Source organism: Myotis yumanensis, unplaced genomic scaffold (assembly GCF_028538775.1).
Source record: "Myotis yumanensis isolate MYYU_CA2020_CCGP unplaced genomic scaffold, mMyoYum1.0.hap1 SCAF_9, whole genome shotgun sequence".
Lineage (NCBI taxonomy): Eukaryota > Metazoa > Chordata > Mammalia > Chiroptera > Vespertilionidae > Myotis > Myotis yumanensis.
The window spans coordinates 70,250,741-70,271,499 of NW_027223760.1; the positions used below are offsets into that span (position 1 = coordinate 70,250,741).

At 38.2% G+C, this 20,759-nt stretch overlaps 1 protein-coding gene across 2 annotated transcripts in view; it reads right to left on the reverse strand.

Annotated features, from left to right (window-relative positions):
* RELN (reelin) overlaps positions 1 to 20,759 on the reverse strand; it is a 423,783-nt gene that overhangs the window by 98,624 nt on the left and 304,400 nt on the right. For both annotated transcript variants that reach the window (XM_070424598.1, XM_070424599.1), the window contains exons 21-25: positions 20,357 to 20,549; positions 19,042 to 19,154; positions 8,499 to 8,636; positions 7,417 to 7,603; positions 951 to 1,156 (exon numbers count right to left, since the gene is read on the reverse strand). In XM_070424598.1, the coding sequence (XP_070280699.1) occupies positions 951 to 1,156; positions 7,417 to 7,603; positions 8,499 to 8,636; positions 19,042 to 19,154; positions 20,357 to 20,549 (837 nt within the window). The remainder of the gene's footprint in view (positions 1 to 950; positions 1,157 to 7,416; positions 7,604 to 8,498; positions 8,637 to 19,041; positions 19,155 to 20,356; positions 20,550 to 20,759) is intronic.

The window sequence follows — 20,759 nt, forward strand, 5'->3', positions numbered from 1 at the left end:
GTAAAAATTAAATCTATCTATTCTTCAGTAATAATTTTTTTCAATAAAACCACTGGGGGGGTTCAGTTATAAAAATGCAAAACAGGGACAACTTTAGTATGTTAAAGTTCAATAATGATTGGTCAACATATATAAGAAAAACCTTTGTCTTTGTGTTAAAGTAAAAATGCAGAGATTACAAAAAGGAATACTCTGAAAGTGATATCTTTGAGTAGATTTTAGCGACACATATAAAATATAAAGCACAAATACAACATTTCAAAAAACTACATAATTGTAAAAGAACTAAATTTACATGTATAGATAAATACATTGATTGCCTGGTACAGGTATTAGTATTAAACATGAATCATTTTCCCAAACTCCTTGACAGTCATTACCTGAGATATTTTATTATATATCCTCCCCATTCATCAAAATAAAAACAGGGATGGGCCAGTGAAAAATTTGAGAGAATCCAACCTCTACAGATTTATCCATAAACTGTGTAGGACTTGCCCTGGGTGCCACCATAAGAAGACTTTTGAAAATAATATAGCTTACTATTAAAATATAGTTTACTACTAAAATATAGCTTACTATCTAAAAAGTGAACATATTTTGTGTGTGCATTAAAAAAACATCCAGAAATGCTTGGAGTAGCCCTATTTCACAGAGTTTCCTTGGGCGGGGGGGGGGGGGGGGGGGGGGGCGGGGGGGTGGAATGGTCAATTGTCACACTTTTCTTCTAGTCACATTTTTCTCAAATTCTTTAAAAATTCAAATGTAAATACAAATGCTTTCTGTCTAGAAACTTTAATGAAATGTTTATGTATAAGGCTATCATTCACACCAGATAATTATGATTTCATCTATTTTTTGCAAAAGTTAACGACATTTTGGAAACCCTCAACAACAGTGTAATCTTTACATTCCTGGAAACCACTGGGAGACCATCAGGGGGTGGTTACCTGGGTTTACTGAAGTCTGAGAAGTACATCTCTGCCAGCAGGTGCCACTGGATGCCCCCGTTGTTGCTGTACTGAAGGAGGACGCCCTCTTCTCTGCTGTCGGGCTTGTTGCACGCCACACTCTCGCCGCCTATCTGGATGTAGAACTGGACAAAGTCCACCCAAGAAGTATCCAGATCCCAGCTCACTAGCTGTCTTTTCCCAGCCTTGTCAAAGGACAGAAATACCACAGGTTCAATGATCTGGGAGCTCCTAGGCATTTTGTTGTTTTAGTTTTAAATTCATATGAGCATGCTAGCACTATATGGAGATGATTTTGTCACCATTTATTGTTGAAAGGAGCAGTTGCGCCATTTAATCGTCTCTGCTTTGGTTCTGGTAACTGTTCCTGGATACATTCGATTAGTCTCTATATCACTGATTGCTAGACCTGGTTATGAGATCCTTGGGAATTGCTAATTACACCAAAGAGTATTCAAAAGTCTTTAAAAGTAAAATAAAATTTAATTTAAATGAAAACACTTCCAATGTTTGTTTTGTGAATCTCCCCCAGGCAGAGTACAGGAGAATTTGATACTTTGAGATCAGTTGGAGCTGGGTTTGAATCTCAGCCCCATTATTCATGCTGTTCATTAGCTGTGTGACCTTTCTGAGCGTTTACTTTCCTCAAAGGTACAATATGGCAACTATTCCTTCCTCATAGGGTTTTGTGATAATTGGATGAAATAACATTTTGCATGAAACTTGCCTAGTACACTGAATGTCTTCCCGGGAGGTACGCCTGGACCTCCTCCAGGCATAAAAGTGAAACAGGCTTAAGATAGAAACTTTATTTTAATTTTAATATATTTTATTGATTTTTTACAGAGAGGAAGGGAGAGGGATAGAGAGTTAGAAACATCGATGGGAGAGAAACCAAGGTACATGCCCTTGACCGGAATCGAACCTGGGACCCTTGAGTCCGCAGGCTGAAGCTCTATCCACTGAGCTAAACCGGTTAGGGCAAGATAGAAACTTTACAAAACAAAAGAGTACTTGAATCTCTCAGGCTCCAGTCCCTGTGTCAGTCTCTGTCTGTTTCCCACTTGAAATAGAGAAATTGGGAGGGACCGTTAAATACGTTTTGACTACCACTACATGGCCTCTTTGTGTCTTAAATATGTTAAAAATTCCATCAAATCCAGCAACTTGTTTCCTTTACTTAGTGTGTTCCTTACATGTCACAGTCCTGTTGTAAGGTGTTAGATAGAAATGGACAAGGTTTGTCATGATTGCTGTTGTGTGTAAATAGGTTTGTGCTAATGAGATTGAAAAAAAAAAAAAAGGCTTGATCATGAGATTCTTCCACCCAGATTCTGCTAAAGCGAATCCACGGTCTGCTCGGAATTGGTCTCGGAGAGCTCCTAAGAAGTTCACTTAAAAATTGGGAAGAAACACTGAGATAGGGTACTCAGTTTAGAGAAAAACACCCCTCACACTTATAATTTTAACCCTACTCAAGTTCACTAAGTTAATTAAGGGTTTCAGTTATGAGTCACAGGGAAATATTTGGAGCTAATTAAAGGAGTACATTGTTACTGAACAATCTAAAGCCAATTAAGAGATCCCCCCCCCCCCCCCCGCAAAAGGGGGGTCCCAGTGAAAAAAGCATTGAAATTAATCCTGACACAGGAACTTACTAGTTGGAACGCTCAATTTTAAATATGTATTTGAGGAAATCTTAAAAGTAATATGCATTTTCAATGTGTTATAGGTGCTTTTGATTTTTCTTGTTGAAGTAGTATAAGTGAGAAATACCTCAGAGATTATTATAATCTGGCCTAGAATTTTCATGTTTTAGGATCATTACAGGAAGAGTGATTTTGAGAAGAAAAACTACAGAACCTAGCTGGTTAATTCTAATCCAGCGAACTCCTATGAAAAACTTGGCATGTGAAAGGAACTAAGCCAGAAGGAGAAAGATCTAAGGTGTGAATTACAAAAATCCCATTATCCCAACTGGTTGGTTGGAATGATTGGACTATTGTGAAATCCACCTAGCAGTGTTATTGTTCCAGGAGACTATGGTGTTGGTCTCCAGAGGTTTTGCAAGAGTGTTTTGTGGGATTTTTGTAAATGGTGGAAAATATCGTACAAGTGGTTGGCTTGGCACTGAAGATGTTTTTTTACTAGAGAATAGCACAATTCCCTTTCTTTTGTTCAGTGACTCGAAATGCTGAACACTGTTCTAAAGGAAGGAAAAAGACTCAAAGCGAACGTTGTGTCAGAATTTAGAATGTGATGTGACATGTGCTTTTCAATCTCCCTATTACACTACGATCAGGGTAGTTGTGTATGCATGTGTAGACATATACTCACATGGAATGTGTGCGTGCATGTGTGTTGGAGTAACAGGGTAAGGATCTCCTTATCCCTGGAGTGTGGCAAATATCTTCCAATTTCCCCTCAACATTCTAGGTTAAAACAGCTTTCTGCTTTAAGGGTTTCGATGAAATAAAACAAATTTTCAAGGAAATGTCTCCAGGCTTTAGAGTTTTAAAAATAAAACTTATAAAAACACTTCATAAAACTTCACCTTTTAACTCCCATTAAAACCTTTTAAAATCAAATGCCACTATAAAAACAAATCTACTATATTTACCTGAAAATAACCATTTCTTTAGACCCTTTTGCTGTTTTCCAATTTTCATTCATTTATTCGTTCATTCACTCATTCCTTTCTTCAACAAATATTATTTGGTGCCAATTGTACAAACTCAAAAGGACAATTCATGGAAATGTGCAGTGACAGTAAGGACAACTTAGGGCTGCAGACCAAGTCCTAGTCCTTGTTGACCCCATTTAGTCACATAATCATCTACCAATTCTCCAGTCTATTCAGTCTTGAGGGTATTTATTGATATGTAAATGCCTAGCACAAGGCATGCATTTCTGAGTTGCACATCTTATCTAGTGTTGGCTCAGTCAGTAGGGATGCATCTTACTGGGCACTATGATGAGAGTGAGAGAACACAGATGAGAGTGAAATTAAAAAATGAAGATATCAGTGTAGTTTGTCATAGTTCCAGAAAGCTCCATGGAAGCAGCAGGATTTGAGCAGGATGTTGCAAGGTTTATATGGATACAGAGACGATCGAAGGCACAATGTAGGCAGTGCAGACTAAGCAGACAGGGAAATTGGCGAGACCTGGGATGGTTTGGAGAGCTTCTTTTATGGGGCAGAGGGCTCATGATCATAAAGAGAAAATAAGTTACACATTAGGGCAATAGTACTAGAGACCATCTTGGATATTTGTGCTGGAACAGTAACTGGATAGAAGCATATTTCTATATAAATCAATCGAGGGTGGTTTAAAAGGTCTAGAGAACCCTTTGTCCCTTTGGGTTACTGCCTCTTCCCTATTTCAATTATACTGACTGGTGGGGCTGCCAAACTGTGTATCCTACCTCTGCCAAAGGAGTGAGTACGTGACTCTGGCTGTGCCAATCACAGCACACCATTCCCTAGGACACTCTGACTGGCCAATCAGAAACCTTCCCCAGAATTGTCTATGGAGCTGCTGAGAAAGCTCTGTGCCCATGGTTCCAATCTCATAATGACAAGCTGACCTGAAAATAGAGTCTGTTCTCCAGGGGAGAGCTCTGTAGGCATTCGAGTTTCAGGTTCCAGATATCTCTGAGGCCAGTTCAACCTAAGCACTCCTTGTGTTTTGATTACATGAACAAATTTTCCTCCCTTTTTCTTATGCTAGCTTCTCTCACTTAGAATTCAGAACAGATGTCACCGACACAAGAGAAAAAAGTAAAAGAAAACAATGATCCTCAAATATTTTGACAAAAATCGAGGGAGAAAGCTGGATTGAGCTGGGAAGAGAATGATTTTACTTTGAAATGCTGATTTTTAAGTAGTTCCAGGGCGTATATGGGGAAATATTTAATGATAACAATTTGTAATTTAGTCTCATAAGATGTAATTATGATAGCTAACACTTACTGAGCTATTTCTATGTGCCCAACACTATTCTTTATTCTTTTAAAAAAATATATTTTATTGATTTTTTACAGAGAGGAAGGGAGAGAGGTAGAGAGTTAGAAACATCGATGAGAGAGAAACATCAATCAGCTGCCTCCTGCACATCTCCTACCAGGGATGTGCCCGCAACCAAGGTACATGCCCTTGACCGGAATCGAACCTGGGACCTTTCAGTCTGCAGGCCGACGCTCTATCCACTGAGCCAAACCGGTTTTGGCTATTCTTTATTCTTTACTTGCATTAACTAACTTAACCCTCCAAATATCACACTTTATAGTTGAGAAAATTGAGATACATAAAAATGTTATAACTGTGCAAGGTGAAACAATGATTGAGGTTTGCAGCCCAGTTACAAACCCAGGTAGTTTGATTCCAGGTGTCATCTTAAATTAAGTGTAAGAAATAGTGATATATAACTTTATATCCTCAAAATATGTGTATATACACACACATGCTATTTGGAGTGTTTGAGTACATATTGGTTAAGAATTCATAATCTTGTTTTAAAATTGATACTTAAGGGAGATACAATCTTTCCATTTCTGCACAATTATATAGCGTATCTGGATCTATGCAATGTATATAGTAACTTATTGACTATTATCTCTAACAATAAGGCCTCGGGGACTTTCAATGTCAATGGATAGGAAATATCATTAAATGGAATCCCTCCCCAATTTTCTGTCTTGTTTACTTGCTGATTCTTTGTTCTGCACCTGCATCAAAACAAAACCTGTACCTATTTTTGCATATGCATACATTAACTTGTTTTGGATTTCTGCCCAAGTTCCCCAACATATCCACCCTTCATCCACACTTGTGTGCTTGTCACGTGATGACGAGTGGGACATTTCCAATTGTCCTAGAATTGGTGGCTGCAGTGCCTGCTGGAAAGAATTGGTGTTTAGTACCCCACATTCTATATTGGGGTTAGACACACTGTCAGGTTAGAGAAGAGAAACTGCTTCCCCTCCAGTCCTTTTGGAGACAATACGGAGAGATGAATTGGAGGATGAATTGGAAGAAAAGAACGCCCTGCCTAGGCTGTAGCAAAGGAGTTGTATCCCAGTCCCCTATCCCTAACCAAGCAACATGGGTTGGAGTTGTTCTGAGAGAATCTGGCTGGCACCTCAGTCCCTAGCTGGTGTCTATTGACCTGCCTGCCCAACCTGTGCTGCCACTGGGGAAGCTGAGCCCTGCCAGAGTAACTTCTGTGCAGAGTCTGTTGTTATGGACGTCATGTCTGTGCACCCCAAGCTCATGTTGAAAGCCTAACTCACAAAAGGATGGTATTAGGAGGTAGGGCCCTTGGCAAGCAGTTAGGTTATGAGGCTGGAGCCCTCATGATGGGATTAGTGCTCTCATAGGAGAGACAGAAGAGAGCCTGCTTTTCCTCTCTCTGCTTTCTCCAGAGAAGACGGCATCTGCAAACTAGGAAGTGGTCCTCCCCAGACACCAAATCTGCTGGTGTTTTCATCTTCTTCCCAGCTTTCGGAACTTTTAGAAATGAATGTTTGCTGTTGAAGCCACCCAATGCTATTTTTTATGATATTTTTATACACAGTATTTTTGTTATAGTAGCCTGAATTGACAATTCCTCACCAGCAGGCACCAAATTGAGCCAAAATAAGACCCTAGATGTTTGCTCACCATGAAGAGCTGATCAGTTCCCTAGGAACAGCTCTGCAACCCACACCCCACCATTACTCCTCCTTCTCCCAATCATATTCTAGAGATTAATGGGTTGACAAATTTAATAAACACTTACAGAAGTGCTTTCTATGCATGAGGCACTGTACTCCACGATTTATAACTACACTAATGCATTTAATCTGCAGAATAACCCTAATGAGACTGACACCTTCATTATCTCCTCTTTACAGACGAGGAAGCCAAGCCCTAGAGAAGTTAAAGAATTTGGTCAAAGTCACAGAGCTAGAAAGCAGCAGTCTGGTTCCAGAGTTGACGTTTATAACTTCTAAACTCCACTACCTCCACCATCACTCACACCTTCACCCACAGGCCTGCATGTCCACACACCCTCCAAAGGCTGGGGTGAGAAGAAAACAAGACCCTGACTTACTCAAAGACCCCCAAGACACAAGACTGGCTGGCCCTGGAGGAAAGCAATAAGATTTAAATCAGGTACAAGAGGGGCAGGATTTTAAAACTGGCCTAATCTAGATTTGTAGTAACTAAGAAAAATCATAAAGTTATAAACGTTTCCCAGATGTAGCTAAGGGATAGGAACTTAACAAAGCCAAGTTAAAAGCAGGGAATGTGGTGGGGGGGGAACCCCCATCTCATATCTATACCTTCTGAGTTTGGACTGCTCCATAAATCAGTTACATATCGAAATAGCCATTGCCCTGATCATTGTTCCCATGCTTTAGTCATGACTTAGTCATCACTTTTCTCTGCTCTAAGTCATACCTTGCTGAAATACAGGGATGATCCAGAAGAGATGACCCCACATCCTTGTTCTGGCTTTACAACTTCTCCCCCAATAACTTCTTGCCAGTCAGACTCCCAACCATGCTGGTTCTCAAAATCTGACATAATTGTAGAAGGAAGAGCAGCTTCCGGGTGGCATTCAGTGCCTTGATATCCCTGGTCACACCTAGAGAGAGGAGAGCCAAGCAAAGAAGTCATAGTTTCATCTGTGAGGGCCATGGCCATGGGACCTGCAACATTTCCTATGTCTCACTTCTGCTCTGGGCTTCAGCATTCACATGAGATTTTTCTCTACAGTGTTAATCTGTGTATGCAGTCATAACCTTCAGTTTTGCACACCACAAAGCAAGGAATAGAATCTTTTCTTAAAAGAAACAATGCTGTAACAGGGAACTCTGGCACCAGGTAGTAATGAAGAAGGATATGAATGTCTGTGTGTGCATGCATGTGCACGGGTGTGTGTGTGCATGGTGGAGGTGGGGAAAGGGAATAGCAGGACTTTCCTGTAGCCTTGAAAAGTCACATATAAATGTTTGCTCAACTAACATGTAACTCTGGCCACATTTTCTCGTTCCTCTTCCTGATTAAATTACATCTCTTTTAGAGTCTTTCAGTATTCAAGTGTGCTCCTATCTCATCCTCATTAGCTATAATCACCATCTCCTCTTGTATACAACTTTGAGCTTCTGGTGAAGTGGGCAGGACAGCCTGTAGCAGCTGTCTGAGTAGTGCTTTAAGACTGTCAGGGAAAAGAAGGGAAACAATTGCAAGGCTCTTTTAACTACCAAGGAGAACTTTGGAACTAATTAATAAACTCTGAAGTTTAGACCCAAGAGGCCTTGGTTGAGATGAGATTTTCAAGTTTAGAATGTATGGCTTTGTACTAATTTATATGTAACAATATCTTCCCATCTACAATAACAACAGAAAAGAGGGTCATTTTCTTTGGGCTATTTCACTATTTATCAGTCTATCCAGATAACTGATGACAACTGCAGTTGGGTCCCTAGAAAACAAATCCTGGGAAGCAGAAGCTCAGTCTCACTTTCTGATGCGTGTACCTGCACATGCCATGGTCACAGGAGCCGTGCCCGCTGCACATGTTTGGGCACTGCTGGCCGATGTAGATGTTGTCCAAAGCCCACTCGTCCTGGGCTGTGTAATAGCTCTGACTCCAGCGGAAGCGGGTGGCACTGGACCTAGAAATGGGACAGTCATAAAAGACAGTATTTTAACTGACATGTGGTAGTACAGACAAAAAATATCCAGATCAAAATCTTTCAGATAACCAACTTTCTGGAACTTGCATTTGGCTGCTAATCATTTTTCTGTAGTTCAATTTTAAGTCAATTACCACCCAATTCAACAATTTTATCATGAAAGAAAATTAAGAAGAAATTTCCTTATTTTGTATATACCTTAGTTTAATTTGAGACATTTTATTTTAATTGGAGACATTTCAAAAAAAATAAAGCTCATATTTTTTGTTGTATTTACATAGAGATTTGATGCTAGGAAAAGAAGTAAAGTAAGATATTTAAGAAAAATAAAGATATATACTAACCAGCTTCTCTTTTACAGATGAAAATGTGAAGTGTTTAACTTAGAGTAATACCATTTCTTATACTAAACACATGAGTAGTTATTGGAAGACTTCCAGTTACCTCTTAGTAGAAAACTAAAGTTTTCTTGGGGGTATTGTTTTGGGGTTGAGGGGACATGTGACAATAAACTATATTGCAAGTATAGCCCTAGCTAGTTTGGCTCAGTGGATAGAGGGTCGGCACAAGTATGAACAACTAGGTGCTAAATTCTGCTTATTATTTCTGAAACATTAACTTGCTTAGGTTTCATGGACAAGCTGATGTTAAGTGGAGGTAAGAAGTTGAACAATCCATTAGAGCGGCGGTTCTCAACCTGTGGGTCGTGACCCCTTTGGCGGTCAAACGACCCTTTCACAAGGGTTGCCTAAGACCATCCTGCATATCAGATATTTACATTACGATTCATAACAGTAGCAACATTACAGTTATGAAGTAGCAACGAAAATAATTTTATGGTTGGGTCACAACATGAGGAACTGTATTTAAAGGGCCAGAAGGTTGAGAACCACTACATTAGAGAAACACTTGGGACCTTAATTCATTTAAACCAGATATAAAGTCTAAATAAGATAATATTTTGATATCAATGTCAAAGGTTTTCATTCTGTGATGATCACAAAAAAATTCTTTTAAAATTGCATCATATTTTTCACCTCTGGGAATTTTCAGGGACCCATAATTACTTCTTTTTGGTCAAAGTCAAAAATAAAAGGAAAAAAATTGCAGAATTAATGTGCATGCTCAGTTCCATTGATTAAACCTTCCCCAGGCACACTATCTACAGATACACTTGATCTTAACGGCCCTGAATAATCCATTAAAGTCTCCTGCAACAATTACCCACATATTAAATGCTCCCTAAGTACATAACAGACTGTGAAAATCCAGACTAAGCCCTTACTGTTTATTTTACCAATGATCTGTGGCTAATAGGCTGCATTTTCATTCCTAGTAGGATAATTCCAGGTTCACTGAGCTGCACCCAGTACACACAGGTTTGCTGCATATCAGAGCTCGTCATGGTACATACAATAGTGCAGATGCAACTCCTCTATGGAAATAGTTTATATTTGTAACCTAACAACCATTGCAATTTACATAATCCCATTAAGAAATGGTTTTTAGAAAAACCTACTATAAAATAGGTACATATTCTTAGGGCATAGAGCCCTACAGAAAAGAAGTAAATTTAGACTTGTGCATCATTGTCATGAAAAGGAGAGATGACTATATTCTTTTATGATTCATTATAATCTGAGTCAAGTCTAGGGCCACAGGAGACTAGACTGTGAGCTCTTTTGGGGAGAGAGATATCTTTTGTCTCAATAGTTTGCACAGGAACAGAAAAAAAAATAGGCGTACAAAAAAGGTCTGCTAAAAAAAAAATGAATAAGTGAGTAGAGCAACAGGCCAAGAAAGGGCAGCCTGTTTCTGACTTCTGTAGGCAACGAAGTGAAGAATGTTCTAGGAGTTAAGGGACCTGAATCCCAGGACCTTCGCTCTGTAATTTATCATCTGTGTGACCTTTAGTGAGAAATGCAAGCCTTCAGGGGCTTCTCATTCCTCACCTCTCAAATAAAGGAATCGGACAAACTGATCGCTAAGATCCCTTTCAGCTCATAAATTTAATGATGACTTTGGTGGTTTGTTGACCAAGTTTATTTTCTTCATAGACACATGCCAACATGAAAACCGTAGCATACATTATTTTGAGGTTTTGATATTTCAAACGTTAAAATAGGGTTGGAGGATTTCAGAAACCTCTCCTAGATTTCCCAGTTTATTTATGCTTCTAAATAGTCACATGTAGACACATTCTAAATTCTTTTTTTGATTAAACTGATCCTTACATGTGTCCTATAAACTCTTGAAAAAAGACATTTCCTTAAAATAAAAAGCTTAAGCCCAGCTGGTGTGGCTCAGTGGTTGAACGTCAACTCATGCACTAAGAGGTCATGGGTTGGATTCCGGGTCAGGACACATGTCTGGGTTGCAGGCTCGATCCCCAGCAGGGGGCGTGTAGGAGGCAGCTGATTTATGCTGATGTTTCTCTCTCTCCCTCTCCCTTCCTCTCTCTCTAAAAGTCAATACAAACATATTTAAAAAAAGAAATAAAAAGCTTAAAATGGATTATTCAATTTAAAATTACAACCCACAGTTTCATGTGCTGATGTTAACAGAAAAGGAAGCAAAAAGAGATCAAATATTGACTTCATATTTAGTGAGAAAAAAAAATTAGTCCTCTGAGCAATCTCTAGCTGGTCACATGTGAGAAGACAAGGTGTGATGTCACTGATTTGCAGCTGCATCACTGATAAAAACTGCCCTCAATACAAATATTTAATTCACCAATTCTCTCTTTGTTTTTTACTCTCTCTCCGTCTCTCCCTGTCTCTTTGTCATATTTTTAGGAGAAAAATGTCTTTGGATTGAGCCTGAAAGTGGAACTACTGCTCTGTGGATCACAAAAGGAAGTTGGCTTACATTTAAAAACCAAACTTTATGGATTCCCCAAAGCAACAAAACTCGATAATCTTTCCTTCATTAGATTTCCCCCCATATAAACTTCTAGACTGAAGTAAAATAACTCTGAGTCATCTCTTGATAGTTAGGTAACCCGAGGAATCAAGGTAAACGAGGGCTGACTAAATTTTGTATTTTCCACCTTCAGAGTTACTGCAATTACATTTATCCAATTATTCTGAAACTCGCCCAGACATTAGGTGTTGATTTGTTTATGAAGTCAGCAACTGACAGCTGCTCCTGTCTCATTAGGCCCTGTTCTTATGTAAATGTCTCTCATAAAAACAAAATTAATTTTCATTGGGTAACAAATGCTCAGTTCATATACAATAAAATTTCCCTGAGCAGGTGTATACATATTAAATACTTCCACTCTCAGTTGCTCTATCTAGAATATTTTCTGAAGTTAACAGATCTATGATAATGCAGGGACCACATTTGCTTGTATGCATTCAATGTATAGCTGCATATGCTTGAATCAAAACAGCAGAACAAAGATTTGCCAAAAGGAATACTGCTTCAGACTAAACTACACTCCCTTTCCCCAATGCTTGAGAAAAAATACTATTTTCAGAAGTTTCAAATGAATATGATAAATAAAATTATCAAGAAAGCCAAGGAGAATAAATGTACTTTATCCTTATGGCAGAACTTCTAAGCATTATAGATCCAAAAAAATGATAATAGCCAGTTGAACTTTTTTTGAAATATGGCAATAATGTTTAGTGTAAGTATTAGTCATTAGAAACATTAAAATAAATATCCTATAGGGTTGCTTGCTTTCAAAAAATATTTTTACTTTTTTTACCCAGAGATTTGAAGAAAATTTGGAAAAGCAGAATTCAATTATCTAGTAGAATTCAATTATTTAGTAGAACTCAATTATCTAGTGGAGGAATAATCTAGTAGATTTATTTTCTGTTTGCAAAAAGAGATGCTTTGTAATAAAACATCTCTTTAGTTCACTTAGGCATATTGAATTAAATTCTATTTAATTTTCCAACATTTAATGAGCACCGCAACTACATGGCAGGCAGTGTGTAGGAACAAAACAGCTAAGGGTCAATTAATATATTTCCTCATATGTGTCCAATAAACACTGATGAGAATTGATCTTTTCTGACTACTATACTAAAACTTTCAACTCAGTGGTCTATCTTTTAAACTAAGAAATAACAATGCAATATACACTCTGAGTGTAAAATACTCCGCAAAAGGTTTTTTTTTAATTAAAAAATTTTCAAAATTGGTTTTAGAGAGCAGAAGGGGGAGAGAGAGAAAGAGAGAGAGAGAGATAGAGAGAGAGACATACATCGGCTGCCTCCTGTATGTGCCGTGACAGGGGGTTGAACCTACCACATTTTAGTGCATGGGGCGATGCTCCAACCAACTAAGCCACACTGGCCACGGCTGCAAAGGTTGTTTGTTTTTTTAAAAAATAAAAATAATACTTTTGGAAATAGCTTAAATTAAATCAATAAAAATAATAGTTTATGGAGTGATGTCAGAAGAATGGTGGTATGAGAGGTTCCTCTGGTCTCTCTCCTTGAAGTTGCAACAAGATGAATCGCTAGAATTCAACAAAGGATTCCTGCTCCACACACAGACACTGCTGAGAGATCCCATGCACGCAAACATCCGAAGGTGCTCAAATCAGAGCAAACAGGGGAGGTGGGAACGGAGAAGAGCAGATACCGGAGCCATGGAGGCAGCTATGAGCTCACTGTGAGTCTCAAAGGAGGGGAGGAATCAGATTGCTGCCTGTACTCCCTGCTGCCCACCAAGGAACAGAGATACAGGGAGTGTTTGTGCCTGAGTGATGGGTTTTGTGCTGCAGCTGAGCCCAGTGAAAGTGCATAGGTGCCATGGTGTTGTCTGGTGGTCCTACAACCTCCTAGAGCTAGCAGTGGGTGTCAGGCTACAGAGCATATTATCTGCAGTCCTGAGAACTGGAGAGGCAGAAGCATTTTTTCCCTGAGTGGTGGGCACACCCTGTGACGGATGGAGATACAGGTGCAGCAACGAAGGTCTAGCAGTGGTCATTGCTGGGAGGAGAACAAAGCCATAAATGCAGCAGCTGGCCTCTTACAGCTCACTTTACTCCAACCCACCCTTGGCTGCACTGCCAGCAGCTTCTGGTTGCAGAGGACAGCGCTGAGATTGGAATCCCATTACCCATCACATTCCTCCACAGGGTTGGTGCCCTGAGACTGAGGTGAACTGTCATAGAGGAGATGCCCACTACCTCAGGGAACACAGGACATTTTCCACTGCCTACCAGAGACCCCAGAAGCCAGAACAGTGCAATAGAAACTAAAAAAACTGCACTTCAGTGCCACCTTCTGGTAAACAAACAAACAAACAAACAAACAAAAGGCTTATTCTTATCAACCTACTAGAGAAGTGCCTCTCTTAAAAAAAAAGTGTATTTCATTCCCATAGATGCCCAGTCAACTTTGTAGTCCCGGCCAACGTGGCTTAGTTGGTTGGAGCATCGTCCCATGCACTCAAATGTGATGGGTTCGATTCCCAGTCAGAACACTTACAGGAGAATAACAAAGGTAATGAGGCAGCTTAGAAAGAAAATAAAAATCTCCAGAAAATAATCTTACAGACATGGACATAATGACAGAGAATTCAAGATTGCAATTCTGAAAAAACACAACGAGATACAAGAAAACACAGAGAAACAGTTTAATGAACCCAGAAAGAAAATCAATGATCAAAAGGAGTACTTTACCAAATAGACTGAAACTTTTACAACAAACAAATAGAAATTCTGGAGCTCAAGAACTCAGTAAAAGAGATGAAGAATGAACTAGTGCAGCGGTTCTCAACCTGTGGGTTGCAACCCTTTTGGGGGTTGAACAACCCTTTCACAGGGGTCACCTAAGACCATCAGAAAACACATATATAATTACATATTGTTTTTGTGATTAATCACTATGCTTTAATTATGTTCAATTTGTAACAATGAAATTGTGGGTCACCACAGCATGAGGACCTGTAGTAAAGGGTCGCGGCATTAGGAAGGTTGAGAACCACTGAACTAGTGAGTTTAGGAAATAGAGCTAACCTAGAAGAAATGGACAAGTTCTTAGAAACATATAACCTTCCTAGACTGAATGATGAAGAAGTGGAAAATCTAAATAGGCTGATCAACAGTAAGGAAAATAAAAAACTATCAAAACCTCTCAAAAAAGTAATGCAAACCCCATGTAAATCCAAATGGCATTAAAAAATTCTCATCTGAGGATATGTTTTATTGATTTTAGAGAGAGAGAGTGAAAGGGAGAGGGAGAGAAAAAGAGAGAAACATTGATTGGTTGCCTCCCATATGTGAACTGACCAGGACTGAACTTGCAACCTGGGTATATGTCCTAATCAGGAATTGAACTCACAACCCTTTGGTGCAGGAGATGATGGTCCAACCAATGAAGCAACACTGGCCTGGGTCCAAATGGCATTTTTAAAAGAAATAGAAGAAAAAAAAATCCTCAGATTTGTATTTAACCACAAAAGACCCCGAATAACCAAAGCAAACTTGTGAAAAAGAAATGAAATGGGAGGTATCACATTCCTCACTTAAAATTATTCTACAAAGCAACAATAATCAAAACAGCATGATATTGGTAGAGAAACAGACACACAGATCAATGGAACAGAATTGAGAATCCAGAAATAAATCCACAAAGGAGCCAAAACAATACAATGGAAAAAAGAAAGCCTCTTTATTAAGTAGTACTGGTGCCCTGGCAAATATATCTCAGTGGTTAGAGCATCAACCTGCCAAAGAGTCATGGATGTAATCCCCAGACTCATATTGATGATTCTCTCTCTCCCTCTCTCCTTTCTACTCTCTCTCTAAAAAAAAAAAAAAAAAACAATGGAAAAAATATGCTTGGGTGAGGGTTAAAAAAATAGTGCTGGGAAAATTGGAAAGCCATACGCAAAAGAATGAAACTAGACTACTGTTTGTCACCATACACAAAAATTAACTCGAAATGGATCAAAGACATAAATATAAGGCCTGAAACAATAAATTATATAGAAGAAAACATAGGTACTAAACTTATGGACCTTGGTCATAGATAATTTTTAATGAATTTGACTTCAAAGGCAAGGGAAGTAAAAGCAAGAATAACTGAATGGGACTATATATCAAAGTAAAACACGTCTGCACAGCAAAGAAACAGTAAAAAACAACAACAAAAACAAAAAGGCTACCAACAGACTGGGAGAAGATATTTGAAAACAATAGTTCTGACAAGGCATAATAACCAAATTTAAAAAGAACTCATACAACTCAACACCAAACAAACAAACAATATAATTAGAAAATGGGCAGGGGACCTGAACAGACACTTCTCCCAAGAAGATATACAAATGGCCAACTTATATATGAAAAGATGCTCAACTTCACTAGCTATTAGGAAATTGCTAATCAAAACTGCAATGAGATACCACCTCACACCTATTAGAATGGCTATTACCAACAAGACAAGTAATAAGTATTGGCAAGGTTGTAAAGAAAAAGAAACTCTCATTTACTGTTGGTGGGAATGTAAACTCTTAAGGCATTAAGGAAAACAGTACGGAGGTTCCTCAAAACAAAACAAAACAAACTAGACCTCAGTATGGTGATTACCTCAGAGAAAGGAGGTGGGAGAGGTAGAAGAGGATAAAGGAGGCATAAATGGTGATGGAAGGAGACTTGACTTTGGGTGGTGAACACACAATAAAATCTACAGATGATGTATTATAGAACTATACACTTGAAATCTTTATAATTTGATTAATCAATATTGCCCCAATAAATTTAATAAAATTTTTTTTTTAAAAGAGAATACAAAAAACCAATTAAGAATAGAGTTACCATATGACCTAACAATCCCTTTCTGGGTATCTACCCCAAAAATGTGCAGATATTTATTGGTAAAGATACATGTACCCCTATATTCACTGCAGTGTTATTCCTGATGACCAAGACATGGAAATAACCTAAGTGTCCTTCAATATATGAGTAGGTAAAGAAGATTCTTTATGGAATACTACTCAGCCTTAAAAAACAACATAATACTGACATTTGTGACAACATGGATAGATCTTGAGAATATCATGCCAAGTGAAATAAATCAGACAGAAAAAGTCAAGATCTATATGATTTCACTCATGTGGGATGTAAAACTAAAAGTAACAAATGAATAAACAAGACAAACAAAAACTCATAGGTACAGATAACAGTATGGTGGTACCAGAGAGGAAGGGGGGTTGGAGGAGGTAGAAACGGTAAAGGGGGTCAAATACATGGTGATGAACACACAATGCAATATACAGATGATGTATCAGAATTGTACACTTAGAACCTATATAATTTTATTAACCAATGTCATCCCAGTACATTTAATTTAAAAAAATTACAGTTTATAATGTTTTGGGAAATGAAAAGAGATCTCTAAAATACACTATTAATATTATCGTACCATCATAATTTTGAAATTGCAGTCCACATGTCAATGAACAAAAATCAGTGTTTTTTGTTAAAATAATGAGGACAATATACTTAATGGTGAAATAATAAAAAAAATAAACATTTGTCCATTGGTTATGCTTATATGCATGCATACAAGTCCTTCGGTTGATCTCTTACCCCACCCCCCTCCTGTCCACCAACCCTCCCCGGCCTTCCCGCTGTAGTTCGACAGTCTGTTCGAGGCAGCTCTGCCTCTGTATCTATTTTTGTTCAAAAGTTTATTATGGTCTTTATTATCCATAAATGGGTGAGATCATGTGGTATTTTTCCTTCATTGACTAGCTTATTTCACTTAGCATAATGGGGGATTGTCAAGGGCGGGGAAAAAAAAAGGAGACATGTAATACTCTTTGTAATACTTTAAGCAATTAACAAAAAAAGAAAAAAAATACACAAATAAAAAAAAGTTTAAATAAACATTTTCTATTAAATACAAAAAAAGAATAAACATTTGTAGCTTAGTACCAAGTTTGACCAGTATTTCAATTATTTAATGTGTTGTTTTTGTATCTTGATAGATATACTTGGAATAGCATTGAAATGAAATACGTCGTGATTATATTCCCAGCAGTAGATGTGAAAAAGTAGGATGTTAGAGAAAGAGGTGACTTGTTATGCAAAGCATGAATAGAGTACACAGAAAATGGCTCACAGTTGGATATAAAGAAATCTGTGGAAATCAAATTTCAAGCATCCCACTGACATAATGATGAATCTTAAAAAATCATCATGAAGGCATTCTTATATAATGCAGTAATTCAATCTTCAACTAAAGGAGGTATAATAATTCTAGGTTATCATCTAATCAATTTTTGTGTGTAGAGCCTAACTTTTATATAAAATAATCTAAGAAGGGTTTATTTAGCAATTTCCTCTTTACAAAAGGACTCTGGGAAGGCAGATACCATCAAAAAATAGCATTCCTCTCTCTTTTATGCTTTTTCTGTTACACAAATCACAGAATCTTCAAGCTTCGAACTGTGAGGTTCCTTTAAGATCAACTAATTAAACATCTTCATTATACTCATAAGGAATCAAGTTTGAAGAGGTTGTGAATAGTTAAAATCATGTGGTTAATCGGTCATTGGCAGAGACATACTGAGAACTCAGGGCTCCTGATTTCTAGTCCAAAGCTCTTTCTTGGGTGAGCTCATCCTGACCCAGCACTTTAAATAGTAAGCATAGCGTTCAACTCTTCAGCCCAAGCCTTGTTTCTGAGCTCTACATTCCTAAGTTCATTTGACTTAACAGTTCTGCTTGGATAGATAAGCATCTCAAACTTCACATCACAAAAATAAAACTCTTTTTAAAAAGTTATAGTTGGCATAAAGTATTATGTTAGCTTCAGGTGTTGTGCAACACGGCAATTCAGCATTAATATAGGGTGTTGCAAAAAAAATGTATACACACTTTGACAGCTGATCACTCAGTTTTCACTCCCTTTCAGGTTTAACTGATTTGCACTAATGGGTGAAGCCAGACTAAGATTTGAACAAAGAACATTTATTTTAAAGTGCCACTAGACTTCTTTATGGGGATACATAAAAGATAAAGTTTAACTTTCTCCCTAGTTACTTAGGATTCTGCTTCCTAGGAAATGATTTGTATTGTTATGGAAAGAATGTGAAAAGAAAAAAAAAGGATGTTAAGCTTTTGAAATAAAAAGTAGGGCTTTACAACAAGAAAACAGCCTTGCAAACCCAAACTATCTTGACACAGAAGTTTTTTGATTCTTGCATCATGTCAAACAAAAAGGAATGGGCTCATTGAGTTCTACCATAAAAAAAAGCTGGGGTAAAAAGGTAGGTCAGAAAAAGCTAGGATAGTTTGAAAACCAAATTTTCATGCATCTTGCCATTGTGCTCAACTTTTCTTCATATTCAAGTCATATGAACAGAGACAGTAAAAGTTAATGTGACATCCATGTTTAAAAACGTCTCTCACCAGGTTTTCTGGGGAAGAAGCACGATGACTCTTCTCCACTGTGTGAACTCACTGGCATGGTAGATACTTGCTGATGTAAATTCTTGACAACTTGGCATACTTGGAAGGCATTCCTAAAAGAGAGTCAGGCATAAGTGAAAAAGAACTGGGAGAAACCTAACATCATAATATTAACCATTTGCATTATGGATGCAATCCCTGATTTTTCCTTTTGTGAAGCTAAAATATATGGGCAATAATTGAAATGAGATGGCACAATGGAATTAAATGCCTTCCAAATCTCACATGTAAAAATAGAAAACTATTAGGATCCATTTTTTGACCCTTTATCATAAAACTGGCATTTGGAAAAATTATTCTATTCACTATGACATTTATGCATTTATAGCAACGTCAGATTATAAGTATGTATCCTATATAATAAAAGCCCAATATGCTAAGTGTCCAGTCGGCCGTTCAATCAATCAGAGCATAATATACTAATGATATGCTAAGGCCACTCAACCACTCACTCTGACGTGCATTGACCACCAGGGAGCAGACAGTCGGCCGGTTGACCATTCGCTATGATGTGCACTGACTACCAGGGGGCAGACGCTCCAACTGGTAGGTTAGCTTGCTGCTGGGGTCCAGCCGATTGGGATTGAGCAAGATGGGCCAGACAGGCCCTGGAGCCCTCCCGCAGTCCCTCCCCAGCTGGCCAACCTCCTGTGTCCCTCTCTGGCCCCAATCGTGCACTGGTGGGGTCCCTCGGCCTGACCTGTGCCCTCTCAAAATCCGGGACCCCTCAGGGGATGTCAGAGAGCTGGTTTCAGCCCGATCCTGCGGGCCAGGTCGAGGGACCCAACTGGTGCACAAATTCGTGCACTGGGCCTCTAGTATATAAATAAGTACATTTTATTCTAAGAAACTGAATCTTCGTATTTCATTTTTGTTTTTAAAGGCAAGAGATAACATATTCTTAATAAGGTCTACCTATAGCTAAAGAGACTTAAAAACAGATAAAGACATGCTATAGAGAAAGAAGAAAAGACATGTTTATAGAGGGAGTGTTAGAGAAAATAATATTCAAAACACCATGCTAGAATAACAAGTCCTGAAGTTATTCCCACTTCTTTTTCAATTACCCTTTAGTATCTGGCAGTGCAGAATGTGGCATCCTTATAATTTGCTGCTGACTTTATGTCAGTTCTGTTATAAATAACATTGCTCCTTTTTAACCAAACCTAAGCTTTTAGAATTGTAATTCTTTGCTTCCCATGCAAAAAGGAAGAGGCTACCTGTCTATCACAAGCTTTAGAAAAAATAGGCTTACTTCTTGGACAAGATGCCAGGTAAGGCCATGGTTGGTTGAATACTCCAGTTTCACCTGGTTGTCCATGTGTGGAGTGTATTTCTGGCCACAGCCCATGACCAAACTGAACTGAATCATATAGGATGCTCCTATCTGCATTGATTGGGTTTCCACATAACGCATGCTTGAGGCAAGTTTAGAATCTCCTGTAAAACTGAAAGACAAGATGGAAATCAGAAAATTTAAAACAGCAATGTATTAGGGAAAAATTAAGATCTTCACTTCACATGATACACCCAAATAGATTCATTTTACTTATTTAACCCATGCACGTTCTAGAATGGCTTTCAGTAAGTCTAATAAATGCAATTTAAAACAATCTACTTATCAAAAATGCAATGATATATATGTACACACATATATA